At 45.1% G+C, this 25,785-nt stretch overlaps 3 protein-coding genes across 4 annotated transcripts in view; 1 reads left to right on the top strand and 2 right to left on the bottom strand.

Moving 5' to 3' along the window:
• The window catches only part of LOC115200082 (dedicator of cytokinesis protein 5), a 33,382-nt gene extending 29,971 nt beyond the window's left edge, over positions 1–3,411 (bottom strand). For both annotated transcript variants that reach the window (XM_029762798.1, XM_029762797.1), the window contains exon 1: positions 3,249–3,411. In XM_029762798.1, the coding sequence (XP_029618658.1) occupies positions 3,249–3,291 (43 nt within the window). In that variant the 5' untranslated portion in view covers positions 3,292–3,411. The remainder of the gene's footprint in view (positions 1–3,248) is intronic.
• Positions 3,412–17,764: 14,353 nt separating this feature from the next.
• LOC115200083 (neurofilament light polypeptide) lies at positions 17,765–20,605 on the bottom strand. The gene is made up of 4 exons (XM_029762799.1): positions 19,479–20,605; positions 19,075–19,199; positions 18,571–18,884; positions 17,765–18,458 (listed from the first exon to the last, which is right to left on the bottom strand). The coding sequence occupies exons 1-4, from the start codon at positions 20,544–20,546 to the stop codon at positions 18,259–18,261; spliced, it is 1,707 nt and encodes a 568-aa protein (XP_029618659.1). The 5' UTR covers positions 20,547–20,605; the 3' UTR covers positions 17,765–18,258.
• A 3,736-nt stretch (positions 20,606–24,341) lies between these two features.
• The window catches only part of LOC115199587 (calcineurin-binding protein cabin-1), a 134,008-nt gene continuing 132,564 nt past the window's right edge, over positions 24,342–25,785 (top strand). The window contains 1 exon segment of the mRNA XM_075074291.1: positions 24,342–24,635. Coding sequence (XP_074930392.1) covers positions 24,342–24,635 — 294 coding nt within the window.

A 25,785-nucleotide genomic window follows, 5' to 3' on the forward strand; every position in this document is an offset into this window, starting at 1 on the left:
TGCTATTCTCTCTTCCGGGATGCCTACAAGGCCCTCCCCTCGGCAGATCACGACTTCATTTTGCTCCTCCCTTCCTATAGGCAGAAACTCAAACAGGTACTACCTGTGCTAAGGTTTATTCAACACTGGTCTGACCAATAAGAATCCATGCTTCAAGATTGTTTTGATCACACGGACTGGGGTAGCCTCGGATAATAACATTGATGTATACACAGACACGGTAACTGAGTTCACCAGGAAGTGTATTGATGGATATTGTTCCCACCGTGACTATTAAAACCTACCCAAACCAGAAACCGTGGATAGACGGCAGCATTCACGCTAAACTGAAAGCGCAAACCACCGCATTTAACCATGGCAAGGTGATTGGGAATATGGTTGAATACAAACAGTGTAGTTATTCCCTCCGTAAGGCAATCAAACAGGCAAAACATCAGTACAGAGACAAAGAGTGGGTGGCAATTCAACAGCTCAGACACGAGATGTATGTGAGAGGGTCTACAGATAATCATGGATTACAAAGGGAAAACCAGCCACATCGCAGACACCAACATCTTGCTCCCAGACAAGCTAAACACCTTCTTCGCCCACTTGAGGATAACGCAGTGCCCTCGACGCGGCCCGCTCCCAAGGACTGTGGGTTCTCCTTCTCCGTGGCCGACGTGAGTAAGACATTTAAACGTGTTAACCCTTGCAAGGCTGCCGGCCCAGACGGCATCCCTAGCTGCGTCCTCAGAGCACGCGCAGACCAGCTGGCTGGAGTGTTTACAGACATATTCAATCTCTCCCTATCCCAGTCTGCTGTCCCCACGTGCTTCAAGATGGCCACCATTGTTCCTGTACCCAAGAAAGCAAAGGTAACTGAACTAGATGACTATCATCCCGTAGCACTCACTTATCATCATGAAGTGCTTTGAGGCTAGTTAAGGATCATATCACCTCTACCTTACCTGACACCCTAGACCCACTTCAATTTGTTTTTCCGCCCCAATAGATCCACAGACAATGCAATCGCCATTGCACTGCACACTGCCCTAACCCACCTGGACAAGTGGAATACCTATGTAAAAATGCTGTTCATTGACTATAGCTCAGCCTTCAACACCATAGTAGACCTGATTACCAACAATGACGAGACAGCCTACAGGGAGGAGGTGAGGGCCCTTGTGGAGTGGTGCCAGGAAAATAACCTCTCCCTCAACGTCAACAAAACGAAGGAGCTGATCGTGGACTTCAGCAAAAAGCAGAGTGAGCACGCCCCTATCCACATCGATGGGACAGCAGTGGAGAAAGTGTAAAGCATCAAGTTCCTCAGCGTACACATCACAGACAAACTGAAATGGTCCACCCACACAGACAGTGTGGTGAAGGCGGCGCAACAGCGCCTCTTCATCTTCAGGAGGCTGAAGAAATGTGGCTTGGCCCCTAAGACCTTCACAAACTTTTACAGATGCATAATTGAGAGCATAAGGCAACTGCACCACCCGCAACCGCAGGGCTCTCCAGAGGGTGGTGCGGTCTGCACAACACATGACCGGGGGTTCCAAGACACCTCACAGGAAGGCCAAAAAGATCATCATGGACCATCACCCGAGCCACAGCCTGTTCACCCCGCTATCATCCAGAAGGCGAGGCCAGTACAGGTGGATTACATCTGGGACCTAGAGACTGAAAAGCCGCTTCTATCTCAAGGCCATCAGACTGTTAAATAGCCATCACTAGCCGGCTACCACCCAGTTACTCAACCCTGCACCTGAGAGGCTGCTGCCCTGTATACATAAACATGTGTAACAGTGTAGGTTCCGACCCCCCTTTGACCTCCTTTTCCGCAGCAACCAATGATCCAGGTCAACAGCATCAATGTAACAGTGTAGGTTCCGTCCCTCTCTTCGCCCCAACCCGGGCTTGAACCAGGGACCCTCTGCACACATCAACAACTGACACCCCACGAAGCATCGTTACCCATCGCGCCACAAAAGCCGCGGCCCTTGCAACGCAAGGGGAAACCCTACTTCAAGTCTCAGTGCGAGTGACGTCACTGATTGAAATGCCATTAGTGCGCACCACCGCTAACTAACAAGCCATTTCACATCGGTTACACATGGAATCACTGGTCACTTTAATAATGTTTACATAATGCTTTAATCATTTCATATGTATATACTGTATTCTATTCTACTGTATTTTAGTCAATGCCACTGACATTGCTCGTACTAATATTTATATATTTCTTAATTCCATGATTTTACTTTTTGATATGTGTATTGTTAGATATTACTGCACTATTGGAGCTAGGAACACAAGCATTTCGCTACACCCGCAATAACATCTGCTAAATATGTGTATGTGATCAATAAAATTTGATTTGATTGCTGCTGCCTTCATGGCCAGAGGTGCGTTTTCACAAAACTTTCTTGTACGTTCTTGAACACAGACTTTTCTGAGGTACGTGTGGGTGGGTGTGGCTTGAAACAATGAGTGACGTTTTTAAAGGGCAGTGGCCATGCTGATACCGTTCACCAACCAACCCCTCCTCGTTTTCAACTGGTCGTTCAGTACAGCACCGTTTCTGTTCAATTGAACGATCCAGAACGTAAAAACGTACTGAACGCAGCCCTGGTCTCGCTTGCAAAAAGAGACCGTCTGAATGGACTTTTACTGGTTAAATACAAAAACAACAGGTACCCAATTGCTTTATTATAGGCCTACTGACGTCATCATAGTCTCTGAAATGGTTCCCCATTAGTTTTGATTTACCTTGAGGGCGTGTATCCACATAACGTTCCACACAGCTGAACTAAAGTGACTCATGTAGGCTATGAGCCTAGGTTGTTTTCATGATATATGATAGGCTAAAATCACAAAGTCTTACATATTTCCAACTATAGGCTTACATGTATGCTAAGGCTACAGTATATGGACAGCAAGAAAGTTTCAGCTGGCACAAACTTTACGCACGACGTGTAACAAGGCTCATTTTCGAGTCAAACCACTCGATTTTGGGATTGTTACTGTATGGACATAGAGAGCACACGCTGACCAAACGTATTCACGTCGAATCAACATTCACTTTCTTTCAGTGATTCCTAAGCTACATGTGTGACAGTCAAAGTAGCTTAACTTCGCCTTTTCCTAAAGATTCCTAGCTACATAAACTTCCAAGTTTAGTTGCCTCGGCCAACTAGTAAATAAACTGTTGTGTGAATACAACCCAATTGTAAACAAGACGACATAGTTGTCTAACTTACCAACGCCATATTTCTCTTTTTTAGTTGGAATCCAGCGGGTCATTGCGGTGAAATGATAAATAAATAAATAGATGAACTGCTGGGCGGGTGGGACACTTCTCGTCCTGAACACTACAGTTTCGCCATCATGACTTCAAAAGGGGGGAGGGGAGAAAACCAGGGCAATGCAATTGAACCCAGCAGCAAGCGTTGCCGCGCCTCGTTGCGTAGGCTAAAGATCATTCAATTGAACAAATGTGGCCAATGTAACAATAGAACCAAACTTCAAATAAGTGATTAAAGAAACTCACTTACACTACACCGTGTAGTATACATTAGGATACCATACTTTTCACCATGAGAGTCCATTGTGCAAAATAAAACTGGGCACATTACTGATAAAACATTTTTCATTATCGGAGCAACATTTTTGTCATGAGATAAAGTTAGACTGACATGAGAGAGCAATGGTCTGTAACAATGCAGAGGTATCATGTATAGACTCATGCAGACACTGAGTGTACTATAATATAGATCAGCCAGAGGCGGCCTATGGGCCAAAACTGGACTGCAAGGAATTTTGGGGATGTTAGTTTTGGTTAAAAAAAAAAAAAAATCACCAGGAAATCTGTTCAAAATGTGTTTAGTTTAGGAAGTCTTTTCCCTAGTATTATGTGAAGAAAATATGTGATCATGTCTCAATGTAATCAAGGTATGAAATTATTGTTATTTTCAAATGCAATCTATTTTTGGGCTTAGTTGTGGTCAATTTGCAGTGTAAAAATTATTATAATTATGTTCCAGTCGCTCAAACAAAAATCATCCGGCAGCTGAATCTAGTTGCCTACCCATTTTACAGACACTCTTATCCCGAGTGACTTACAGGAACAATATAGGGTTCAGTGCATTGCTCAAGGGCACATTGGCAGCGTTTTAACCCAGTTGGTTTGGGGATTCAAAACAGCAACCTTTCGGTTACTGGCCCAACAATCTTAAACCCTAGACTACCTTCCACCCTGATATAGAGCATATTCTAGTGACTTTTTTTAACGTTACCGTATGTTATTTGATTCAAATGATTTTTACTTTTTTGATTTTTAGTGATTCAACCATTGCTTTGGACTGCTTTGTTTTCCTCAAGGTCAGGAATGTAAGGAATCGACCCATTGTCAACAACATATGGCTCAGTGGACACTGTCAGAGGATGTGCGTGTGTGTATTAAATAACATGAGGAAAATGATTGCATTAGCCTACTTGATCATCATCAGGTACACACAGTGTTTGTATTTTAGAGGATGAGTCTGTCTGAGGTTACCATTCATGCATTTGTCTGTGTAAGTTTGCATCAATACGTGCATTGATTGTGATATTTTATTTATGAATGGGCCCCAGCCTCCCCATAAGACAATGGGCCCCACCCTCCCCCTCCTCACCGATGCAGCTGTTTAGTGGATCCAGCCTGTTATTCTACTTAGTCTTTTGTCTTCACATCATGTGTTGCTGATAGCACTGCACAACCAAATGTTGCTGTCAATAACCATTAGCCATCCATTTACATTGTTTTTCCCCTTGACAGCTTGATTTAGCTCTCACTATTTTTATGGTGATTTCTCTGTGCATTTTGCTCTGTCATTGTTCTCATGTAAATTTCGCACGGGTTCGGGCAGGGCAATTGCTATGACATTTTTTGCATTATACAGTATTTGGTTTCTGCTAACCATCACAAAATATATCTTGATTTGATTCTGCAAAATGTCATATCCCCCATGGAAACAGTAGGGTAACTGCAGAGGGCGTTAGAAGTCAGCCCTCAACTCCTAAAAGTAGATTCTCCCAAAACTGATTGTGTCTCACATCACATGGCAGAGAAATGATTGGTACAGTTTTGGTATACATTTACATAGCACTTACAACTGCTATCCATGTTTGTGGCATGCACAATACAAATAATTTGCAAAAATAAGTCACAACAAAATAAAAATTATCTTAACAATAATTGGGTGTTGAGAGAAGGTTTACTGTAGCTACAATTCATTTAAGTTAGTTTTTACAAATCTAATGCATATAAACATATTAACATGTAATTACACAAATCAGATACAGATAAGGTACCTACAATGTAATTACACTGTACACACTGTACTGTCTACCATGTAAATATATAGGTATTAGGGACAGTTATTGTATATTAGTACAGCATTTAGGTTTATTTATGTTGGGGAATGTTGTTCTCTTTGAATGACTTTCTCATTGTCTGCCTCATCTACAGGTGCAGGATCATAATTTGATCACCTCATTGTTGAAGGAAATGTCCTGCACAGCGGGGAAATGTAAACTCGTGGTGCATTCAAGGTTTAAAAAGGCTTCTAAAATTTGTAATTTTCTCTTCAAAATGTCAGACTTGATTTGCCCTAACTAAACATGTATCAACCCCTACAAAAATTACTATGAATTCTAATCCACACAATAATTCACATTTCCGGTTACAGAAGGATTATTTTCCTGTTGTGAGAAACTGGTCAAATTAAGATCCTACACCTGTGAGTGATTAAAAGATTGGACCACTTACGTGGGTATATATTGAGCAGTTTATGTACCTAAATACTTTTGAATAATTTGACATGGTTTTGTTTGATCTGAGAATTTTTGTGATTTGTGTATTCTTAGGTTTATGATTCAGCATAGGCCTTACTTTGCATAGAGTAAAGAGCTCTAGTCATATTCAGGTTTACACTTTTGCCATGTTAAAACCTTCCACAAATATAATCTCGACCACAAATGGGTTACTTTAATGTATAAATATAAAAAAAAAGATCCTTTGACATAGAGACCAGTCAAATGAAAAGCAATTCTGCAAGCTGTGAATAAGGAACACAATATTGCCATCATGTGACAGACCTTTGTTATTACAACATAACCTTTCTTGAACGGCAAAACAAAAACTCAGGAAGTGGTATACAACTACTATCAAACACCATAGAGAATCATAAAGGACTCTTCATTGTATCGTTTCCGATATGCATATGTGAGCGCACTGACAGACGCCATTGAGGCCATTTCTATTTTTAAGTAGTCAATTTTCTTCTACTACAACTTCTATTTTTTATTTTATTTATTTCACCTTTATTTAACCAGGTAGGCTAGTTGAGAACAAGTTCTCATTTGCAACTGCGACCTGGTCAAGATAAAGCAAAGCAGTTCGACACATACAACAACACAGAGTTACACATGGAATAAACAAACATACAATCAATAATACAGTAGAAAAATCTATATACAGCATGTGCAAATGAGGTAAGATAAGAGAGGTAAGGCAATAAATAGGCCATGGTGGCAAAGTAATTACAATATAGCAATTAAACACTGGAATAGTAGGATGGGCAGAAGATGAATGTGCAAGTTGAGATACTGGGGTGCAAAGGAGCAAAATAAATACAGTATGGGGTTGAGGTAGATTGGATGGGCTATTTACAGATGAGCTATGTACAGGTGCAGTGATCTGTGAGCTGCTCTGACAGCTGGTGCTTAAAGCTAGTGAGAGAGGTAAGAGTCTCCAGCTTTAGTGATTTTTGCAGTTCATTCCAGTCATTGGCAGCAGAGAACTGGAAGGAGAGGCAGCCAATGGAAGAATTGGCTTTGGGGGTGACCAGTGAGATATACCTGCTGGAGCGTGTGCTACGGGTGGGTGCTGCTATGGTGACCAGTGAGCTGAGATAAGGCGGGGCTTTACCTAGCAGAGACTTGTAGATGACCTGGAGCCAGTGGGTTTGGCGACGAGTATGAAGCGAGGGCCAGCCAACGAGAGCATACTGGTCGCAGTGGTGGGTAGTATATGGGGCTTTGGTGACAAAACGGATGGCACTGTGATAGACTGCACCATTTGTTGAGTAGAGTGTTGGAGGCTATTTTGTAAATGACATCGCCGAAGTCAAGGATCGGTAGGATGGTCAGTTTTACGAGGGTATGTTTGGCAGCATGAGTGAAGGATGCTTTGTTTTGCGAAATAGGAAGCCGATTCTAGATTTAATTTTGGATTGGAGATGTTTATTGTGAGTCTGGAAGGAGAGTTTACAGTCTAACCAGACACCTAGGTATTTGTAGTTGTCCACATATTCTAAGTCTGAACCGTCCAGAGTAGTGATGCTGGGTGGGCGGGCAGGTGCGGGCAGGGATCGGTTGAAGAGCATGCATTTAGTTTTACTTGCATTTAAGAGCAGTTGGAGGCCACGGAAGGAGAGTTGTATGGCATTGAAGCTCATCTGGAGGTTAGTTAACACAGTGTCCAACGAAGGGCCAGAGGTATACAGAATGGTGTCGACTGCGTAGAAGTGGATCAAAGAATCACCAGCAGCAAGAGCAACATCATTGATGTATACAGAGAAGAGAGTCGGCCTGAGAATTGAACCCTGTGGCACCCCCATAGAGACTGCCAGAGGTCCGGAGAACAGGCTCTCCGATTTTACATACTGAACTCTATCGGAGAAGTAGTTGGTGAACCAAGCGAGGCAATCATTTGAGAAACCAAGGCTGTTGAGTCTGCCAATAAGAATGTTGTGATTGACAGAGTCGAAAGCCTTAACCAGGTCGATGAATACGGCTGCACACTAATGTCTCTTATCGATGGTGGTTATCATATCGTTTAGGACCTTGAGCGTGGCTGAGGTGCACCCATGACCAGCTCTGAAACCAAATTACGTAGCGGAGAAGGTACGGTGAGATTCGAAATGGTCGGTAATCTGTTTGTTAACTTGGCTTTCAAAGACCTTGGAAAGGCAGGGTAGAATAGATATAGGTCTGTAGCAGTTTGGGTCTAGAGTGTCTCCCCCTTTGAAGAGAGAGATGACTGCGGCAGCTTTCCAATCTATGGGAATCTCAGATGATATGAAAGAGAGGTTGAACAGGCTAGTAATAGGGGTTGCAACAATTTCGGCGGACAATTTTAGAAAGAGAGGGTCCAGATTGTCTAGCCCAGCTGATTTGTAGGGGTCCAGATTTTGTAGCTTTTCAGAACATCAGCTATCTGGATTTGGGTGAAGGAGAAGTGGGGTAGGGGTAGCCAGGTGGAAAGCATGGCCAGCCGTAGAAAATGCTTATTGAAATTCTCAATTATTGTGGATTTATTGGTAGTGACAGTGTTTCCTAGCCTCAGTGCAGTGGGCAGCTGGGAGGAGGTGCACTGTCACGCCCTGACCATAGAGAGCCTTTTATTCTCTATGTTGGTTAGGTCGGGTTGTGACTAGGGTGGGTAATCTAGGTTGTTTTGTTTCTATGTTGGCCTGGTATGGTTCCCAATCAGAGGCAGCTGTTTATCGTTGTCTCTGATTGGGGATCATATTTAGGCAGCCATTTACCCACTGTGTTTTGTGGGATCTTGTTTTGTTTTTTTCTAGTTGTCTGTGAGCACTCCAGAACGTCACGTTTCGTTTGTTCTTTATTGGGTTTTTTTTGAAGTTCGCACTAAATAAAGATGTGGAACTTTAATCACGCTGCGCCTTGGTCCAGTTCTTACGACGTTCTTGACACTCTTATTCTCCATGGACTTTACAGTGTCCCAGAACTTTTTTGAGTTTGTACTACAGGATGCAAATTTCTGTTTGAAAAAGCTAGCCTTAGCTTTCCTAACTGCCTGTGTATATTGGTTCCTAACTTCCCTGAAAAGTTGCATATCACGGGGGCTATTCGATGCTAATGCAGAACGCCACAGGATGTTTTTGTGCTGGTCAAGGGCAGACAGGTCTGGAGTGAACCAAGGGCTATATCTATTCCTGGTTCTAAATGTTTTGAATGGAGCGTGCTTATTTAAGTTGGTGAGGAAGGCACTTTAAAAGAATAACCAGGCATCCTCTACTGATGGGATGAGGTCGATGTCATTCCAGGATACCCGGGCCATGTTGATTAGAAAGGCCTGCTCGCTGAAGTGTTTTAGGGAGCGTTTGACAGTGATGAGGGGTGGTCGTTTGACCGCAGAACCATTACGGATGCAGGCAATGAGGCAGTGATCGCTGAGATCTTGGTTGAAAACAGCAGAGGTCTATTTGGAGGCCGAGTTAGTTAGGATGATATCTATGAGGGTGCCCATGTTTACGGATTTGGGGTTGTACCTGGTAGGTTCATTGATCATTTGTGTGAGATTGAGGGCATCAAACTTAGGTTGTAGGATGGCCGGGGTGTTATTAAGCATGTCCCAGTTTAGGTCACCTAGCAGCACGAGCTCTGAAGATAGACGGGGGGCATCAATTCATATATGGTGTCCAGGGCACAGCTGGGGGCAGAGGGTGGTCTATAGCAAGCGGCAACGGTTGATGAGTTGATATGAGTTGATAAACAAACTGAAAGGGTGAATACTGCCACCTGCAATGTACTGTTTGAAAAGGTATAAAGCCAAGTTTGGCAATTTCCTGCCACCTGCAGTAATGGAATGTTTGCTCACAAGTATAATTCATTGGCTGATCCCTTCTGATGACCTGGATGGAATTATGTGATTCTTCCTTAACCTATAGGAAGTCCCACCCAGTTGACTACTTCAAAATGGGGAAAGTCCACAATGGAGCTGCCCATGCTGAAACATGCTTTTGGGCACTAGAGTTCTCTATCAATCTCTATGTCAAACACATATACCTTCTATTCAGAGTACATTCTTGTGCTTGAGTCATGGTATTATGAGGCGATATTCCTAAAATCTCAATAATGCTGATGAGAGACAGATTTAGGCTCAAGAGACCATTGTGTAGGATTGTTTCATGAACAGTCTACCACCTCAGGTGCAAGCTTTATGTAAGCATTATATAAGCATAACATGTATTGGCATCTCAGTTTTGTGTCGATAGGGTGTAAGTCGATGAATCAGTCAAGCAGACTGGCATGTGTGTCTTGTCCTCCCTTCAGTCAGGCTCTAATTAGCAGAACTTCCTGTAACTTCTTCATCCTGTTCTCGCCTAATGCTCTAGTTAGATCAGATTGCATCGTACACTCCTAGAGAGAAAGCATGACTATGAGCCTCTTCTTCTATCACGTCGAACAACAAGACACCCTTCATGGTGATCAGAGACGGGGGTCAACTGTTGTCTTACTACAGTATGTCTTAAGCAGCATGTTTTACCTTCTTTTTCCATGTCAGAGGCCCAACCGCAAGATGTTGTTGCTGGGATGTAAAGGCTGCCTGAGCTACAAACACTGAGCTAAATCACTTCTATGCTCGCTTCGAGGCAAGCAACACTGAGGCATGCATGAGAGCATCAGCTGTTCCGGACGACTGTGTGATCACGCTCTCCGTAGCCAACGTGAGTAAGACCTTTAAACAGGTCAACATACACAAGGCTGCGGGGCCAGACGGATTACCAGGACGTGTGCTCCGGGCATGTGCTGACCAACTGGCCAAAATGACCAAAATGTCCACTGACATTTTCAACATGTCCCTGACTGAGTCTGTAATACCAACATGTTTCAAGCAGACCACCATAGTCCCTGTGCCCAAGACCACAAAGGCAACCTGCCTAAATGACTACAGACCCGTAGCACTTACGTCCGTAGCCATGAAGTGCTTTGAAACTCTAGACCCACTCCAATTTGCATACCGCCCAAACAGATCCACAGATGATGCAATCTCTATTGCACTCCACACTGCCATTTCCCACCTTGACAAAAGGAACACTAATGTGAGAATGCTATTCATTGATTAATCAAATCAAATGTATTTATATAGCCCTTCTTACATCAGCTGATATCTCAAAGTGCTGTACAGAAACCCAGCCTAAAACCCCAAACAGCAAGCAATGCAGGTGTAGAAGCACGGTGGCTAGGAAAAACTCCCTAGAAAGGCCAAAACATAGGAAGAAACCTAGAGAGGAACCAGGCTATGAGGGGTGGCCAGTCCTCTTCTGGCTGTGCCGGGTGGAGATTATAACAGCACATGGCCTAGATGTTCAAATGTTCATAAATGACCAGCATTGTCAAATAATAATAATCATAGTAGTTGTCGAGCGTGCAACAAGTCAGTAACACAAGAGTAAGTGTCAGTTGGCTTTTTCATAGCCGATCTTTGAGAGTATCTCTACCGCTCCTGCTGTCTCTAGAGAGTTGAAAACAGCAGGTCTGGGACAGGTAGCACGTCCGGTGAATAGGTCAGGGTTCCAGCAGGTCTGGGACAACAGGTCTGGGACAGGTAGCACGTCCGGTGAACAGGTCAGGGTTCCATAGCTGCAGGCAGAACAGTTGGAACTGGAGCAGCAGCACGGCCAGGTGGACTGGGGACAGCAAGGAGTCATCAAGCCAGGTTGTCCTGAGGCATGGTCCTAGGGCTCAGGTCCTCCGAGAGAGAGAAAGAAAGAAAGAGAAAGAGAGAATTAGAGAGAGCATATTTAAATTCACACAGGACACCGGAAAAGACAAGAGAAATACTCCAGATGTGACAGACTGACCCTAGCCCCCAACACATAAACTACTGCAGCATAAATACTGGAGGCTGAGACAGGAGGGGTCAGGAGACACTGTGGCCCCATACGATGAAACCCCCGGACAGGGCCAAACAGGTAGGATATTACCCCACCCACTTTGCCAAAGCACAGCCTCCACACCACTGGGGGGATATCTCCAACCACCAACATACCATCCCGGGACAAGGCCGAGTATAGCCCACAAAGATCTCCGCCACGGCACAGCCCAAGGGGGGGCGCCAACCCAGACAGGAAGACCACGTCAGTGACTCAACCCACTCAAGTGACGCACCCCTCCCAGGGACGGCATGGAAGAACACCAGTAAGCCAGTGACTCAGCCCCCGTAATAGGGGTAGAGGCAGAGAATCCCAGTGGAAAGAGGGGAAACCGGCCAGGCAGAGACAGCAAGGGCGGTTCGTTGCTCCAGCTTTTCCGTTCACCTTCACACCCCTGGGCCAGACTACAATTAATCATAGGACCTACTGAAGAGATGTGTCTTCAGTAAAGACTTAAAGGTTGAGACTGAGTCTGCGTCTCTCACATGGGTAGGCAGACTATTCCATAAAAATGGAGCTCTATAGGAGTAAGCCCTGCCTCCAGCTGTTTGCTTAGAAATTCTAGGAACAATTAGGAGGCCCGCGTCTTGTGACCGTAGCGTACGTGTAGGTATGTACGGCAGGACCAAATCGGAAAGATAGGTAGGAGCAAGCCCATGTAATGCTTTGTAGGTTAGCAGTAAAACCTTGAAATCAGCCCTTGCCTTAACAGGAAGCCAGTGTAGGGAGGCTAGCACTGGAGTAATATGATCAAATTTTTTGGTTCTAGTCAGGATTCTAGCAGCCGTATTTAGCACTAACTGAAGTTTATTTAGTGCTTTATCCGGATTACAGCTCAGCGTTCAACACCATAGTACCCTCAAAGCTCATCACTAAGCTAAGGAACCTGGGACTAAACACCTCTCTCTGCAACTGGATCCTGGACTTCCTGACGGGCCGCCCCAGGTGGTGAGGGTAGGTAGCAACACATCTGCCACGCTGATCCTCAACACTGGAGCTCCCCAGGGGTGCATGCTCAGTCCCCTCCTGTACTCCCTGTTCACCCACGACTGCATGGCCAGGCACGACTCCAACACCATCATTAAGTTTGCAGACGACACAACAGTGGTAGGCCTGATCACTGACAACGACGAGACAGCCTATAGGGAGGAGGTCAGAGACCTGGCCGGGTGGTGCCAGAATAACAACCTATCCCTCAACGTAACCAAGACTAAGGAGATGATTGTGGACTACAGGAAAAGGAGCACCGAGCACGCCCCCATTCTCATCGACGGGGCTGTAGTGGAGCAGGTTGAGAGCTTCAAGTTCCTTGATGTCCACATCGACAACAAACTAGAATTGTCCAAACACACCAAGACAGTCGTGAAGAGGGCACGACAAAGCCTATTCCCCCTCAGGAAACTAAAAAGATTTGGCATGGGTCCTGAGATCCTCAAAAGGTTCTACAGCTGCAACATCGAGAGCATCCTGACCAGTCGGCAATTGCTCGGCAAGGCACTTCAGAGGGTAGTGCGTACGGCCCAGTACATCACTGGGGCAAAGCTGCCTGCCATCCAGGACCTCTACACCAGGCGGTGCCAGAGGAAGGCCCTAAAAATTGTCAAAGACCCCAGCCACCCCAGTCATAGACTGTTCTCTCTACTACCGCATGGCAAGCGGTACCAGAGTGCTAAGTCTAGGACAAAAAGGCTTCTCAACAGTTTTTACCCCCAAGCCATAAGACTCCTGAAGAGGTAACCAAATGGTTACCCGGACTATTTGCATTGTGTGCCCCCCCAACCCCTCTTTTACGCTGCTGTTACTCTCTGTTTATCTTATATGCATAGTGACTTTAACTATACATTCATGTACATATTACCTCAATTGGCCCAACCAACCAGTGCTCCCGCACATTGGCTAACTGGGCTATCTGTATTGTGTCCCACCACCCACCAACCCCTCTTTTTACGCTACTGCTACTCTCTGTTCATCATATATGCATAGTCACTTTAACCATACCTACATGTACATACTACCTCAATCAGCCTGACTAACTGGTGTCTGTATATAGCTTTGTTACTGTTATTTTCAAATGTCTTTTTACTGTTGTTTTAGTTCTTTACTTACCCCCCCACACACACACACACATACTACCTCAATCAGCCTGACTAACTGGTGTCTGTATATAGCTTTGTTACTGTTATTTTCAAATGTCTTTTTACTGTTGTTTTATTTCTTTACTTACCCACACACACACACACACACACACACACACACACACACACACACACACACACACACACAAATATACCTTTTTTTTCCGCACTATTGGTTAGAGCCTGTAAGTAAGCATTTCACTGTAAGGTCTACACCTGTTGTATTTGGCGCACGTGACAAATAAACTTTGATTTGATTTGATCTGTTTGGTGTGTTCCTTACTCGTCAACAAGGTGGCGGTGAATAGAACCTCTGCATCAGAAGACGATCATAAACAACTCTTGTCCTCCAACCATCTGTTCAAAGATAAGAGTTTACCAGTGATCCCTTATATGATCCCTTCTCCCATGGATGTTTCTGCATTTCTCCAGTGAACCAAGGAGGCTAAAATACTTATGAGTAGTGAGGATCCAGGTGTGGGTTCAAGCCCATGTCAGGTTTTTATGTCCCACAGACAAAAGCGCACTCATGGTCCAGGTGGATCCCTGGGCCCCATGCCCAGGCTAAGCCAAATGCAGGATCAGGTAGAGCCTGCTATCAAACGGCCTCAGCAGCCACCTGCCTGTCCAGCAGCTGCGGCAGATCATAGCTCTGGCCCTCAAGCGCTGGGCTGAGGTGACTCCCCTCTCCTTCAAGGAAGACCCCACTTCTCTTGGGGCAGAGATCGATATCCTCCTGGGCTTTGGCACAGGTATTACAGACATGCTCTGGATGCTACTGTATGATTCATAGCCCAGTTGTTATAGTATTTCCATTGTAGTGCTTACACGTTGAATCTATTGTTTTCTATTTTCCTCATTCATGTGCTCAGACCAGCCTCCCTTTGGTTTGTGTGTTTTTGTGTTTCTGACCCTCCCTCTTCAGGACGTCACCTGGGCTGTCCTTTGTTGTTCGATGGAGCAGGAGGAGAGGTTGCACATAGAACCCAGTCAGGACAGACCCATCTGGATGATGATCAATTCTACAGTGCTTTTCCATCTGACCATGGGGTCAAACTGCCTCAGGCACAGTACACACTCAGTGTTGCACACATACACATTTCTCAGTGTGCTGTGAAATTCTCAATGTTTAGCGTTGTGTTTTAAATGCAGGTTTTGCTGCATGAGACAGGACATGTACTAGGATTTGTCTTTCCCTGACTCAGTGATGCACCCTCTGTAACCCATCAATGGCAGCCCTATGGAGATGAGTTGGGAGGACCGAAAGGCCATCCAAAAGCTATATGGTAGGTAATGTGCACAAAAGATCACCATTTAGATACAATATAAGGTCAATGCAAACAGAATCTATTTATACACCATGAGAAAACAAAACCACAGTATATTAATCACTTTGCTTCTACCTCCTGGCCAGTGTCGATTTTTTCTGTATGACAACCGCAGAGGCAGACCTCACCGAGGCGACTCCAGGAGTATGCAGCAGGGCTGGATCGGACTTTTCCGGCACAGAGTAGACGCCCACCTACATGTACGGACTCATGAACAGTACGGACTCAAGAACAGTAGCTCCCCTTGAGGCCACCCAATAGTATAGTCCTTTAATAAAAGCATGGCATGGTGGGTATATGAGAAATAGACAGCATCCAAGTTACCTATGAAAAAACAACAAAAATCTTTGACATATAATTTCATATCTCGTACATTTATTTGGATTTTGAAGATTCAGTAAGCAGTCCCTACCCTGTGGATGATCATTTGGGTCAAAAGCATGGAAAATGTCCACTAAACATTTGGGGTACCCCTCCTCTACTTGATGATCAGAAACATTGAATCCCCACACCTGGAAAACGTAAATTCTACAACTTAAAGAATATAACTACAAACCCTCTTATTCCCCCAAAATACCACATTCACTTGCCTTGACAAAGCCATTTGCTAATCTTAAAGTATTTCAGTACACACCAACAAAATTACCGACCTGATGACCTTTAAAGAAATAGACCAGTCATTGCTGGTGGTGAAATATTGCTGTGTCCAGTGGTCCTGTGATGCCAGGGAAACCCTGAGAGATCAGCTGCACATCAGAGTCCTGCAAGTCACTAGAGATCCAGAACTTAGTGCCTGTGAGAAACAAACAGCAGCAGGGGAGGTACTGTCGTGGTCGACAACCCCCTACTAATACTTTGTTGCTCCACAAGAGGGAAGCAGATCAGTGGCGAGACTTATGTAGAGTCCTCTCAAGCACATTTTGTGACTGACAGTGAAATTCCATAATATCCCAGCAACATACTTGTGTATATTGTACACTATCATCTACAGACCTTTCGTATGAAATAGAATAGAATGGGGCTCTTTTCCTTTCCTTTCCTTTTTTAATTTTTTTTTTACAGTATTTACACAATACAACACTTTGACATTTACATTGTCTTCCCAACAGCAAATCAGGTGATGTTATGTTTGCTTTGGGACATTACCCTTGTGGCTATATGACCTACACATTAAGTCCAACTTGTTAACTTCCCTTTTTTGTTGTCTTTTTTTTATACAGAGAATATGTGCTGGTATCAGTTTGATACTCATGCTGCCTCCTCATTCACTCTTTTGTTTCAGGAAGAAAGGGAAGGTTGGAGGGAGGAGCTGCAGAGGATAGGGTGAGCTGAGGACAAAGAAACTACAGAGGGGAAAAGAGGGAGGTGGCAGCTGCAGATTTTGGGGCGATGGCTTTCTAATACTGTATGTAACAGGGCCAAAGGTCCAACATAGAGGACTGCATGTTTGTTGTTTTTTTCCCCCTCAGTTCTACTGCTAAGTTAACTTTTGAGAGCTCTGTAGCATTGTAGTCCAGTTGTTGGTGTAAATAGCATAGTGTGGGTTATGCCATATATTATAAAGGAATAAAAGTCTCTGTGACTGTTTTGGAGAATAAAAATGTGAAGAGAGAGTGATGATGGTAGACAAACCGTATGTCATCTCAGAATAACAGTGACACTAAAGAGAGGGAACTTTAGCCAAACAGTCAGAAGATTTATAGCCACTGCAGAAATGAAGACCCTCTCTGTGTCCCTGTCAAGTAAAACTGATATCCTTGAAAGAACAAGTGTTCTCCTTCTTGGGGATACACAGCCACAAAATTCAACTTGATATGATAGCAACAAGTCACACATAGCCCACAGTATGTATGTAATCATTTAGCATTCATACAGTGTTCCTGTATGTGTATGAATGGCTGTGCATTTCCGCCACCAGTGTGGTGCAAAAAGAGTGTTTGGAATAAAACAGACCGTCCTCTGTCAAGGTTTACTGCAGTAGGATTGTCCTCTCTTCTTTCTCTAATGGAATTGCTTTTTGCTAGCATCCTCCATCAGTAGACATTTGGCCAGATTCTTTGGTGCAGGACCAACTTAGCTGAGTCATAAAACTTCTGATTTATGGCCAGTGATGTGAAGGAGAGTGAGCCAGCAGGAAAAACACAGGACCTTATGAGGACACACACACACACACACACACAAAGGCTCCTGCTCTCTACATACTATCCATCAATTTGAAAAAATAAATACCAAAATGTCTTTAATTCTATCTTTGCCAGGTGTTCTTTATTGTTTTACAATCTACCAAGGTGGGAAACTACCAGCAATTTCCAAAGTTTGTTCATTGTCTGTCAAAGAGGGCGTCTCTCAGATGACACATACAGGTAGTAGGTACATTGTGGAGAAATCACATCATCTATCAACCAACCTATAAAGGAAACAGTTGTTCTAATACACGTCCCTTTTATTCTAAAAGAACATCCTGATTTGACAATGCTATTATCTATACACTCCATACACTTATTGCTGACTCATCCGGCCAGTCATGAAAATGAGTAGTAACTTCATAAGTGTAGTGAATTGAATAGTGCAATAATACCAGCAATTCATGTTTCATGTCTTTATTTGTGTTCAGTACTGTACATCATGGATCCCACAAAGAAGATTTGGTCTAAGGCATTTCAAATCAAGTATTGAACACAGTGGTGTTCTTATAGGCATATTGTGGTGACAAAAAAGCACATAGGTTTTTCAAACAAATATTTCACAGGCTAATACAATACAGTATTTGCTCACAAAACTCCACACATGCTCTCTCTTGTTTCTCGCACCCAATAATTAAGCAATCATATTGAATTTATTTTGATGTATTTCATATACAGGTATTTGCTTTTTATTGTTCTGAAGAGCACCTTGCAGGCACACACATGCATACACTCTCATGCTCTGCTTCACTCAGTGTACAGCCATACTGTTTATTTGAACTCAAACATAAAGGCCTCTGCTGTATATACAGTGGTTTCCTGATTGATTGTACTGAACTGATCTATTTATAGAGCACCTCGATAGGGAACAATCAATGTGTCATTCATTCTTGATTTAAATATTTTGCTCTTTTGGCTTCTCTTTTTCTTCTGCCACTTCTACTTCCTTTTTGCTTTCTTCCTCTTCTCCCTTATCATCCCCTTCTTCTGTTTCAGTGGCTCCATCCTCCACTCCATCTCCTCCTTCTTGGCTTTCATCTTCTCCATTTTCGTTAGGCTCCCCTGCTTCCTCTTTCTCCATATCTCCATTGTCACCTGTAGAGACAATGTGATTAGCTATTAACCACTGTAGACACTGAACTTGACAATTCAAAACCTTAAAAAAAGAAGTGAAATCACATTCATTCAAACTCTAGACAACACTGACCTGCTTTTTGCTCTTCTTCCTCTTCCTCTGCTTCCTCGACTACCTTCTCCTCTTCTTCCCCCTCTTCTTCCTCCTCTTCTTCCTGAGGACTTGACTCAGCAGGCTGTGCTTGACTGGCAGCTATAATCTCATCCGCAGAGGAGAATGATGAGCTGTACATGCGTAGGTAGGGGGCAGCAGAGCTCAGGCTGGACTGCATGAAGAACATGGGGCGGTTGTAGGATGGGGCAACACTCAGGCTTTGGGAGTAGACACTGGACATTTCTCCTGGTCCTCCAGCACTGAAGCGATTCTCCTCCCCTTCAAGCAGCTTCCTGGAAACAGAATAGATACATAGATCACAAGAGATGGCCTTGGTTGGCACTCAGTTAAATTTGTTTTACTGTAAAACACATATAATCCAATCTATGATCATATAGTAATGGTATAATTACAAACTTTTGCAGGAAGTTCCTCTCTGTGAAGTAGACACAACATGCATGTCTAATTTTATGAGTTACAGACCTGTAAGCTGCTATCTCGATGTCCAGAGCCATCTTAACGTTCAAGAGGTCTTGATAGTCCTTCAGGTACCTAGCCATTTCATTCTTAGTTGTCCTCAACTCGTCCTCCAGCTGGCCAATTGATTCCTATTTTGGAGAGATCATTAATACGATTAATGAGGTGTTTATTGTGGAATATATCTGATATATGTAAAAGTTTTTCCAAACATCATGACCAAACGACATATTCTATAGGCCAAAACTTACTTTGTTGATGTAAAGAATGCATTACGCAGCATTTCTGTAGAATATTCATTGTGCGCATTTGTCTGAAAGATTAGACTCAGAAGAGTCTGCTACACTACTTATACAAATGCAGATATTTAGACAGGTTACATTTTTCATTCATGCTGCTCTGGCACTGACCTGTAGGGCTGCGATCTCAGCACTCTGTTTCTCCTCCACCTCTTGTAGCTGATTCTCCAGGGACTGGTTCATCCCACGGCATGCTTCAATCTCCAGGTTCCGTGTTTTGATCAGGCGCCGGTACTCCCCGGCCTCGTCTTTGGCACTGCGAACGTTGTCTGTTTTGCGGGCGGTGCCTTCTGTCATCACACTCACCTTGCTGTGGAACCATTCCTCGGCTGACTGGAGGTTGCGGTGTGCCAGTTTCTCATACTGGACACGGATGTCTCGGAGGGCTGCGGACAGGTCTGGCTTGGCCACTTCCATCTCCACTGACACCCGGGCATTGTACTGCACCTGGGCCTGCAGCTCCGCTATCTCCCCCTCATGGAGACGTTTCAGGAAGGCCAACTCATCCAGCAGTGTCTCTGTCCTCTTCTCCAGCTCAACACGGCCCAAAGCAGCCTCATCCGCCCTCTTCCTTGCATCCATCAGACGGCCTTCTACCTCTTCTCTGCTGATTACCTCCTCTTCATAACGGCCCTGTAGACTCTGCAGTACCTCCTCCATCTGGTCCCTGTGGTTCTGAGCAGCCTGTTTCTCATCGCGGGCCTCCTCCACAGCAGCACGGAGCTGGCGGATCTCATGCTCATATAGGGACCTGAGGTGGGAGGGCTCGCCATGCTTCTGCCTGAGGATCAGCAGTTCAGCATCCAGCAGCCTGTTCTGCTGTTCCAGCTCGTGGACGCGCTCGATAAAACTGGCAAAGCGGTCGTTCAGCTCCTGCAGCTGGGCTTTCTCCTGCGTCCGCACAGCCTTGAACTCAGTGCTGACCTGCACCGCCTGGCTTATGTCCAGTTCAGCAGTGGCAGCAGAGCCAGAGGCAGATAGCAGCATGGAGGAGCTACGGCTGTATGTTGGGTAATGCAGCCGGGATGACCCATGGGATGAGAGGGGGGCAGAGAGGCTGGAATACACCGACCTGGATGTCATTCCTCCTGCACTGCCTCCATACCCTCCACTGCGCAGCGTCACCCTCCTCTTGTGGGAAGAGGAAGGAAAGTAAGGGTCGTAACCAATGGAACTCATGACTCGTGAAACAGGCAGCTCTATGTTTGATGGAGTTGCTGGGTCGACTGCACAGTGGGATCTGCATCACCATGGCTTTTATAGTGCTGTAATGACTGTGACGCAAACCTTTTTTTAAAGCACTGACAGCAGGGATCAATGACAGCGCCAGCCAGCCAAGTCTGAGCTGTTAAGAAAGGGATTGAGAGATAGGGTGAGAGGAAAAGAGACAGATGTAAGGGGTGGGATAACCAGTGGAGAGAGAGGGAAGGCAATGAGGTCAGTCTGTAACGACAAAACATACATTTTGCTGTGAAGCATGTCTGTCTTTCTGAAACAGGATGAGTAGGAAATGTTACTTTTAGCCCTAAAAACAAACTATAGCAGTGCATCAGGTGACTGCAGTGCAGAGGCTTGAAACTACAGCGCTGGCAATTGAGGGAGCAAGTATACTTTTGCCAACAATGACTCAGCACTGCACCATTTTGCCACTCCCATACAGCTGGGTAAGAGTCCAGAGCATTGCAGAGAACCTCATTCTTGTATCAATGTATCTTTTGCTCAACATTTGTATCAGTATTAAAAACCTTTGTCATTATATGTAGTCCTTAATGTAGGCTTTATAATGACAGCACTACTGGACTCACAGGTGTACGTTCCTGGGCTCAAACCTATTTGGGCTATCGCCTGAATTTGCTACACTGGTGTCACAGAGGAAAATCCCACTTATCTGGCTACTCAGACTCTAGTCTAGATATAACACCTCTTACAGACTCCAAAACTATCTCTACATGATGGTCACAGGTTGGGGAAGTCTTTTGAACAAAGTGTAAAGTTGTGAAAGCAATGGTATTCGTGTGCAAATGGTTTAATCATCTATAAACATGGATTTTGGCTACTCAGACTAGACTAGATATACTGTATCATATCAGCTTTCACAGACTTCTTACTAATATCTATTTAAAGTTAATGTCTTGAGGAAGCTTTATGAAGACATTTTAAAGTTGTGAATGTAATGATATTTTTGTGAAAATGTATTACTCATAAAAACAACGTGGATTTTCCTGTATCTGGTATTCAGAATAGGCACTAGATATACCATGCCACCTCTCAAACACGCCGAACAATCTCTACACACAGTGGTCACAGCTTGGGGAAGCTTTATGAAGACAGGCTAAAGTTGTGAATGTAATGATATTTTATTTTTATAAATCATTTTGACAGTAACACCCCGAAAACTCTTCCATCAAGCTTATTAATTTCCACATGTACTAGGAAGCTAAGTGTTTGTTTCTTGACTGAAAAAATGCCTCAGGCCTTGAAAAAAATAAAAATAACTGATTGAAAGTAAGGGGATATCGGTGAACAAATGCTGTGGTCAAGGCTACGACGGCGCCAGTGCAATGAGTTGAGCTTACTCAGGTGTTTAAAAGCACATATCAGACCAAGAGCCTAAAAGTCGATTTATGCTTGATCTGGAATGTGGTCCAGAGACTCTATACGGAGGGTGTGACGCAATTACGGAGCCTCCAGAGGCTTGTGTTGGTCAAATCAAGCTCCGTACCACATAGCCGTGCCCCTCCCAAATGTTGTTACAAATGCTCTGTATAGCTACGCATTGACATAATTGGTTGACTGTAGGTGGGCGCAGTATGTCCTGTATAAGCACAAACTCACTTCTTTCACAACAGCTCTGCTCTGCAACGCACAATTAGTATGAATGCTCTTACTTCTGCAGAGGCCACATCGCAGTAAATGCTGTACGGCCAATACAGATACCAGATTGACCATGAATCGGCTTTAATGCTTCTATAGTTCTTTATAAGTTTTAGTGTAGAAAATTATCTTCCCGCAGAAATGACAGTTACAGGGATGGTAAAAAACGACTCGATTGCCATAGCAACATAAGGGAAACTGGGCAGAAGCGAGTGGTGCTTCAAATACAGCAGTTATGTTACCTGCCTCAACACATTACGGAAAGAAATTAACTGTAGAGGAAGCTCTGGGGAAAGGTCATCTGGATACTGGACAGCCAATAAATTGGCAGATGCAAAGAGATTATCATCATTAGCGGACAACAGTTATCGAGGGCTTGAACAAAAAAAGCGGTTTGCGATTTTGTTCATACTGGTGAACCCCGTTTGACTTGTGTGGATGCAAATCAACCACAAACAGCCCCTATCTCTGGTATATCTTGGCATGCATCATTCAAGACTAACATGCTGACCAACAGTGGCGTGTATTCATGGGTGCCAAGGGAAGTCAGGCTTCCCCAAATATTTGACCATTAAAAAAATACAAATGATAAAATCATTAATTTCTCTTTCGTCTCGCTCTTTGTTTTCGTAATTTTACGGCAATTAGCAAGTGGCTGAATCTCACCTGAGAAATCATCTGAGCGAGGGAAACAGTGCACCTCTGTCCTAGTATGTGTAGCCCATGTTTCTGATGCTGTCTGGACCAAAAGAGTATAACATCTTGAGGCCGTAGCATTTGATTGATTGATGCCAGCAAGTATTTGGCCACCCTTGATAAAAAAATTATAAAACAATTAACCAATCAGCATTGAGCTGGCCTCAGCTCAATGTAATTAAATGCATGTTTTGATTCAAGAAGTAATCCAACAATGTGTACGCCGCCATCTTGTCTATTTCAAATCTTAATCTCTTATTGATTGAGACAGGAGGGTGTCCAACCCAAAGTGCCGCATGTCATGAGTGCAACTGTCACTACTTCTGCCGAAGTCGGTCACTCTCCTTGTTCGGGCGGCGTTCGGCGGTCGACGTCACCGGCTTTCTAGCCACCGCCGATCCATTTTTCATTTTCCATTTGTTCTGTCTTTGTCTTACACACCTGGCCTCACTCAACCAATTACTTGTTTATTATTTAACCCTCTGTTGTCACAACGTCTACGGAAGGTGGCTCCTCTCCCCGTTCGGGCGGCGCTTGGCGGTCGTCGTCGCCGGCCTACTAACTGCCACCGATCCCCTTTTAATTTTCGTTTGGTGATGTCTGTTTTGTGTGAGCACCTGTTTTGAGTTAGTTTGTTAGTGGGGGTATTTAGTCTGTCGTTCTAGGTTTAGGTTTGTGCGGGATTGTTTGTGTTTTCTGTCGTGTGGTTTTGTCACGTCCTGGCCAGTATAAGGGTTAATTGTTATTGTAGTTTGGTCAGGACGTGGCAGAGGGTATTTGTTTTATGTGGTTCAGGGTGGTGTTTTTGTAGTAAGGGCATTTGATTTAGTATTCCGGGGTTTTTTGGGCACTGTTTGAGATTCATGCATTCTATGTTTAGTCTAGGTAGTCTGTTTCTATGTTGAGTTAATTGGGGTGGACTTCCAATTGAAGGCAGCTGTGTGGTGTTGCCTTTGATTGGAAGTCCTATATTAGTTGGGTGTGTTTGTCTGTGTGTTTGTGGGAGATTGTTCTGTGTTTAGCCTTGTGCCTTGCCAGACTGTTTGTTGATCGTTCGTGCTCTTGTTTGTTTTTTTTGTACGTTCATTCTGAGTTAATAAACGTCAAGATGAGCTTACACATACCTGCTGCATTTTGGTCCTCCTTAACCAACGACAACCGTGACAGGTTTGGGGATTGTTTTTTCTCTGCTGTATTTCGTGGCAAGGACGGTTTTCCCTGGGCTGTGTCCCGACTCAGTTCTGGTGTATTTTGCCCTATTTGGATTCCTTGTTCCCTGCCTAGTGTTCGGCGTTTTTTGACTTGGCATCTATTAAACGTGCTACAAGTACCTTTGGTCTCCTGCGCCTGACTTCACCCCTCCTGCACTTCTAGAGCATCCTGACAGAATCCCGCACCTGAATTATGGAGTCAGCAGGAGCGGAAGCGCCCCACTCGTCCATGGAGGAATGGGTCGCCCAACACACTACCATCCTACATCGCCTGGTTACAGCCATGGACCAAGTGTTGGCGCAAATGGAGAGCTGGGAGAGAAGCGCTTTGCCCACCACACCTGCAGCTGTCCTACAACCTGCACCCCTACCAGCGCCGACGACGCCCAGCCCCAGCGGGATTAAGCTCGCGCTCCCGGGGGAGTACGATGGGACGGCCACTGGGTGTAAGGGGTTCCTGCTCGAGTTGGAGCTTTACCTGGCGACCGTTCGCCCTACTCCCTCGGGAGAGGAAAGCGTCAGCGTCCTCGTCTCCTGTCTCACGGGTAAAGCCCTAGAATGGGCCAACGCCGTCTGGGAGGGTCCGGACTCTGCAAGGGACCATTACCCAGAGTTCACCCGCCGCTTCCGTGCTGTGTTCGATCATACACCGGAGGGCAAAGCGGCGGGTGAGCGGCTGTTCCATTTGAGACAGGAGACGAGGAGTGCGCAGGACTTCGTGCTGGAGTTCCGGACCCTGGCCGCTGGAGCGGGGTGGAATGAAAGGGCCCTGATGGATCATTATCGGTGTAGTCTGAGAGAGGACATCCGCTGGGAGCTGGCATGTAGGGACACTACCATGACACTGGACCAACTCATAGATCTGTCCATCAGATTGGACAACTTGCTGGCTGCCCGTGGGCGTCCCGATCGGGCCCTGTTCATTCCACCTCCCAGCACTCCTGCTCCAACGCCCATGGAGATAGGGGGTGCTGCAGCTAGGAAGACTGGAGGGGGAGTCTTCTCCTGCGCCCACTGTGGTCAGAGAGGACACATTGCCGACCGGTGCTGGAGAAGCTCGTCCGAGAGTCAAGAGGGCAGGCAGAGCACTACTCCGACACCTCAGGTGAGTCAGCACCAGCCTCACCCAGAGCCCCCTGTCGGCCACATGCATGTAGTGGTTTCTTTCCCTGAGTTTCCCCTCATTCCCAGCATAAGGCGCTAGTCGATTCAGGCGCGGCTGAGAGTTTTATGGACCGTGGGGTCGCAACTAAGTTAGCGATTCCTTTGGATCAGTTGGACCAACCCTTCCCCGTGTACTCCTTAGACTGTCGACCACTTGGGTCAGGGCTGGTCAGGGAGGCCACAGTTCCACTGGTCATGGTAATGCGGGGGGGTCATGAGGAGCGGATTAGCCTCTTTCTCATTGATTCCCCTGCGTTTCCAGTGGTGCTGGGGATTCCCTGGCTGGCCAATCACAATCCTAAGATTTCGTGGAGACAGAGGGCTCTTAAGGGGTGGTCGAAGGAGTGCTTGGGCAGATGTGTAGGGGGTTCCATCGGTGCGACTACGGTGGAGATTCCAGACCAAGTCTCTACCGTGCGCATTCCCTCAGAATATGCCGATTTGGCTATCGCCTTCAGTAAAACGAAGGCGAC

Source organism: Salmo trutta, chromosome 9 (genome assembly GCF_901001165.1).
Source record: "Salmo trutta chromosome 9, fSalTru1.1, whole genome shotgun sequence".
Lineage (NCBI taxonomy): Eukaryota > Metazoa > Chordata > Actinopteri > Salmoniformes > Salmonidae > Salmo > Salmo trutta.

Excerpts from the sequence above, each read along its gene's own strand:
- LOC115200083 (XM_029762799.1), bottom strand. The coding sequence starts at position 20,546 with ATGAGTTCCATTGGTTACGACCCTTACTTTCCTTCCTCTTCCCACAAG. Across the intron at positions 19,200-19,478 it reads CTGAGATCGCAGCCCTACAG|GAATCAATTGGCCAGCTGGA; the intron begins GTCAGTGCCAGA and ends TCTCCAAAATAG. Across the intron at positions 18,459-18,570 it reads GGAAGAAGAGCAAAAAGCAG|GTGACAATGGAGATATGGAG; the intron begins GTCAGTGTTGTC and ends TTGTCTCTACAG.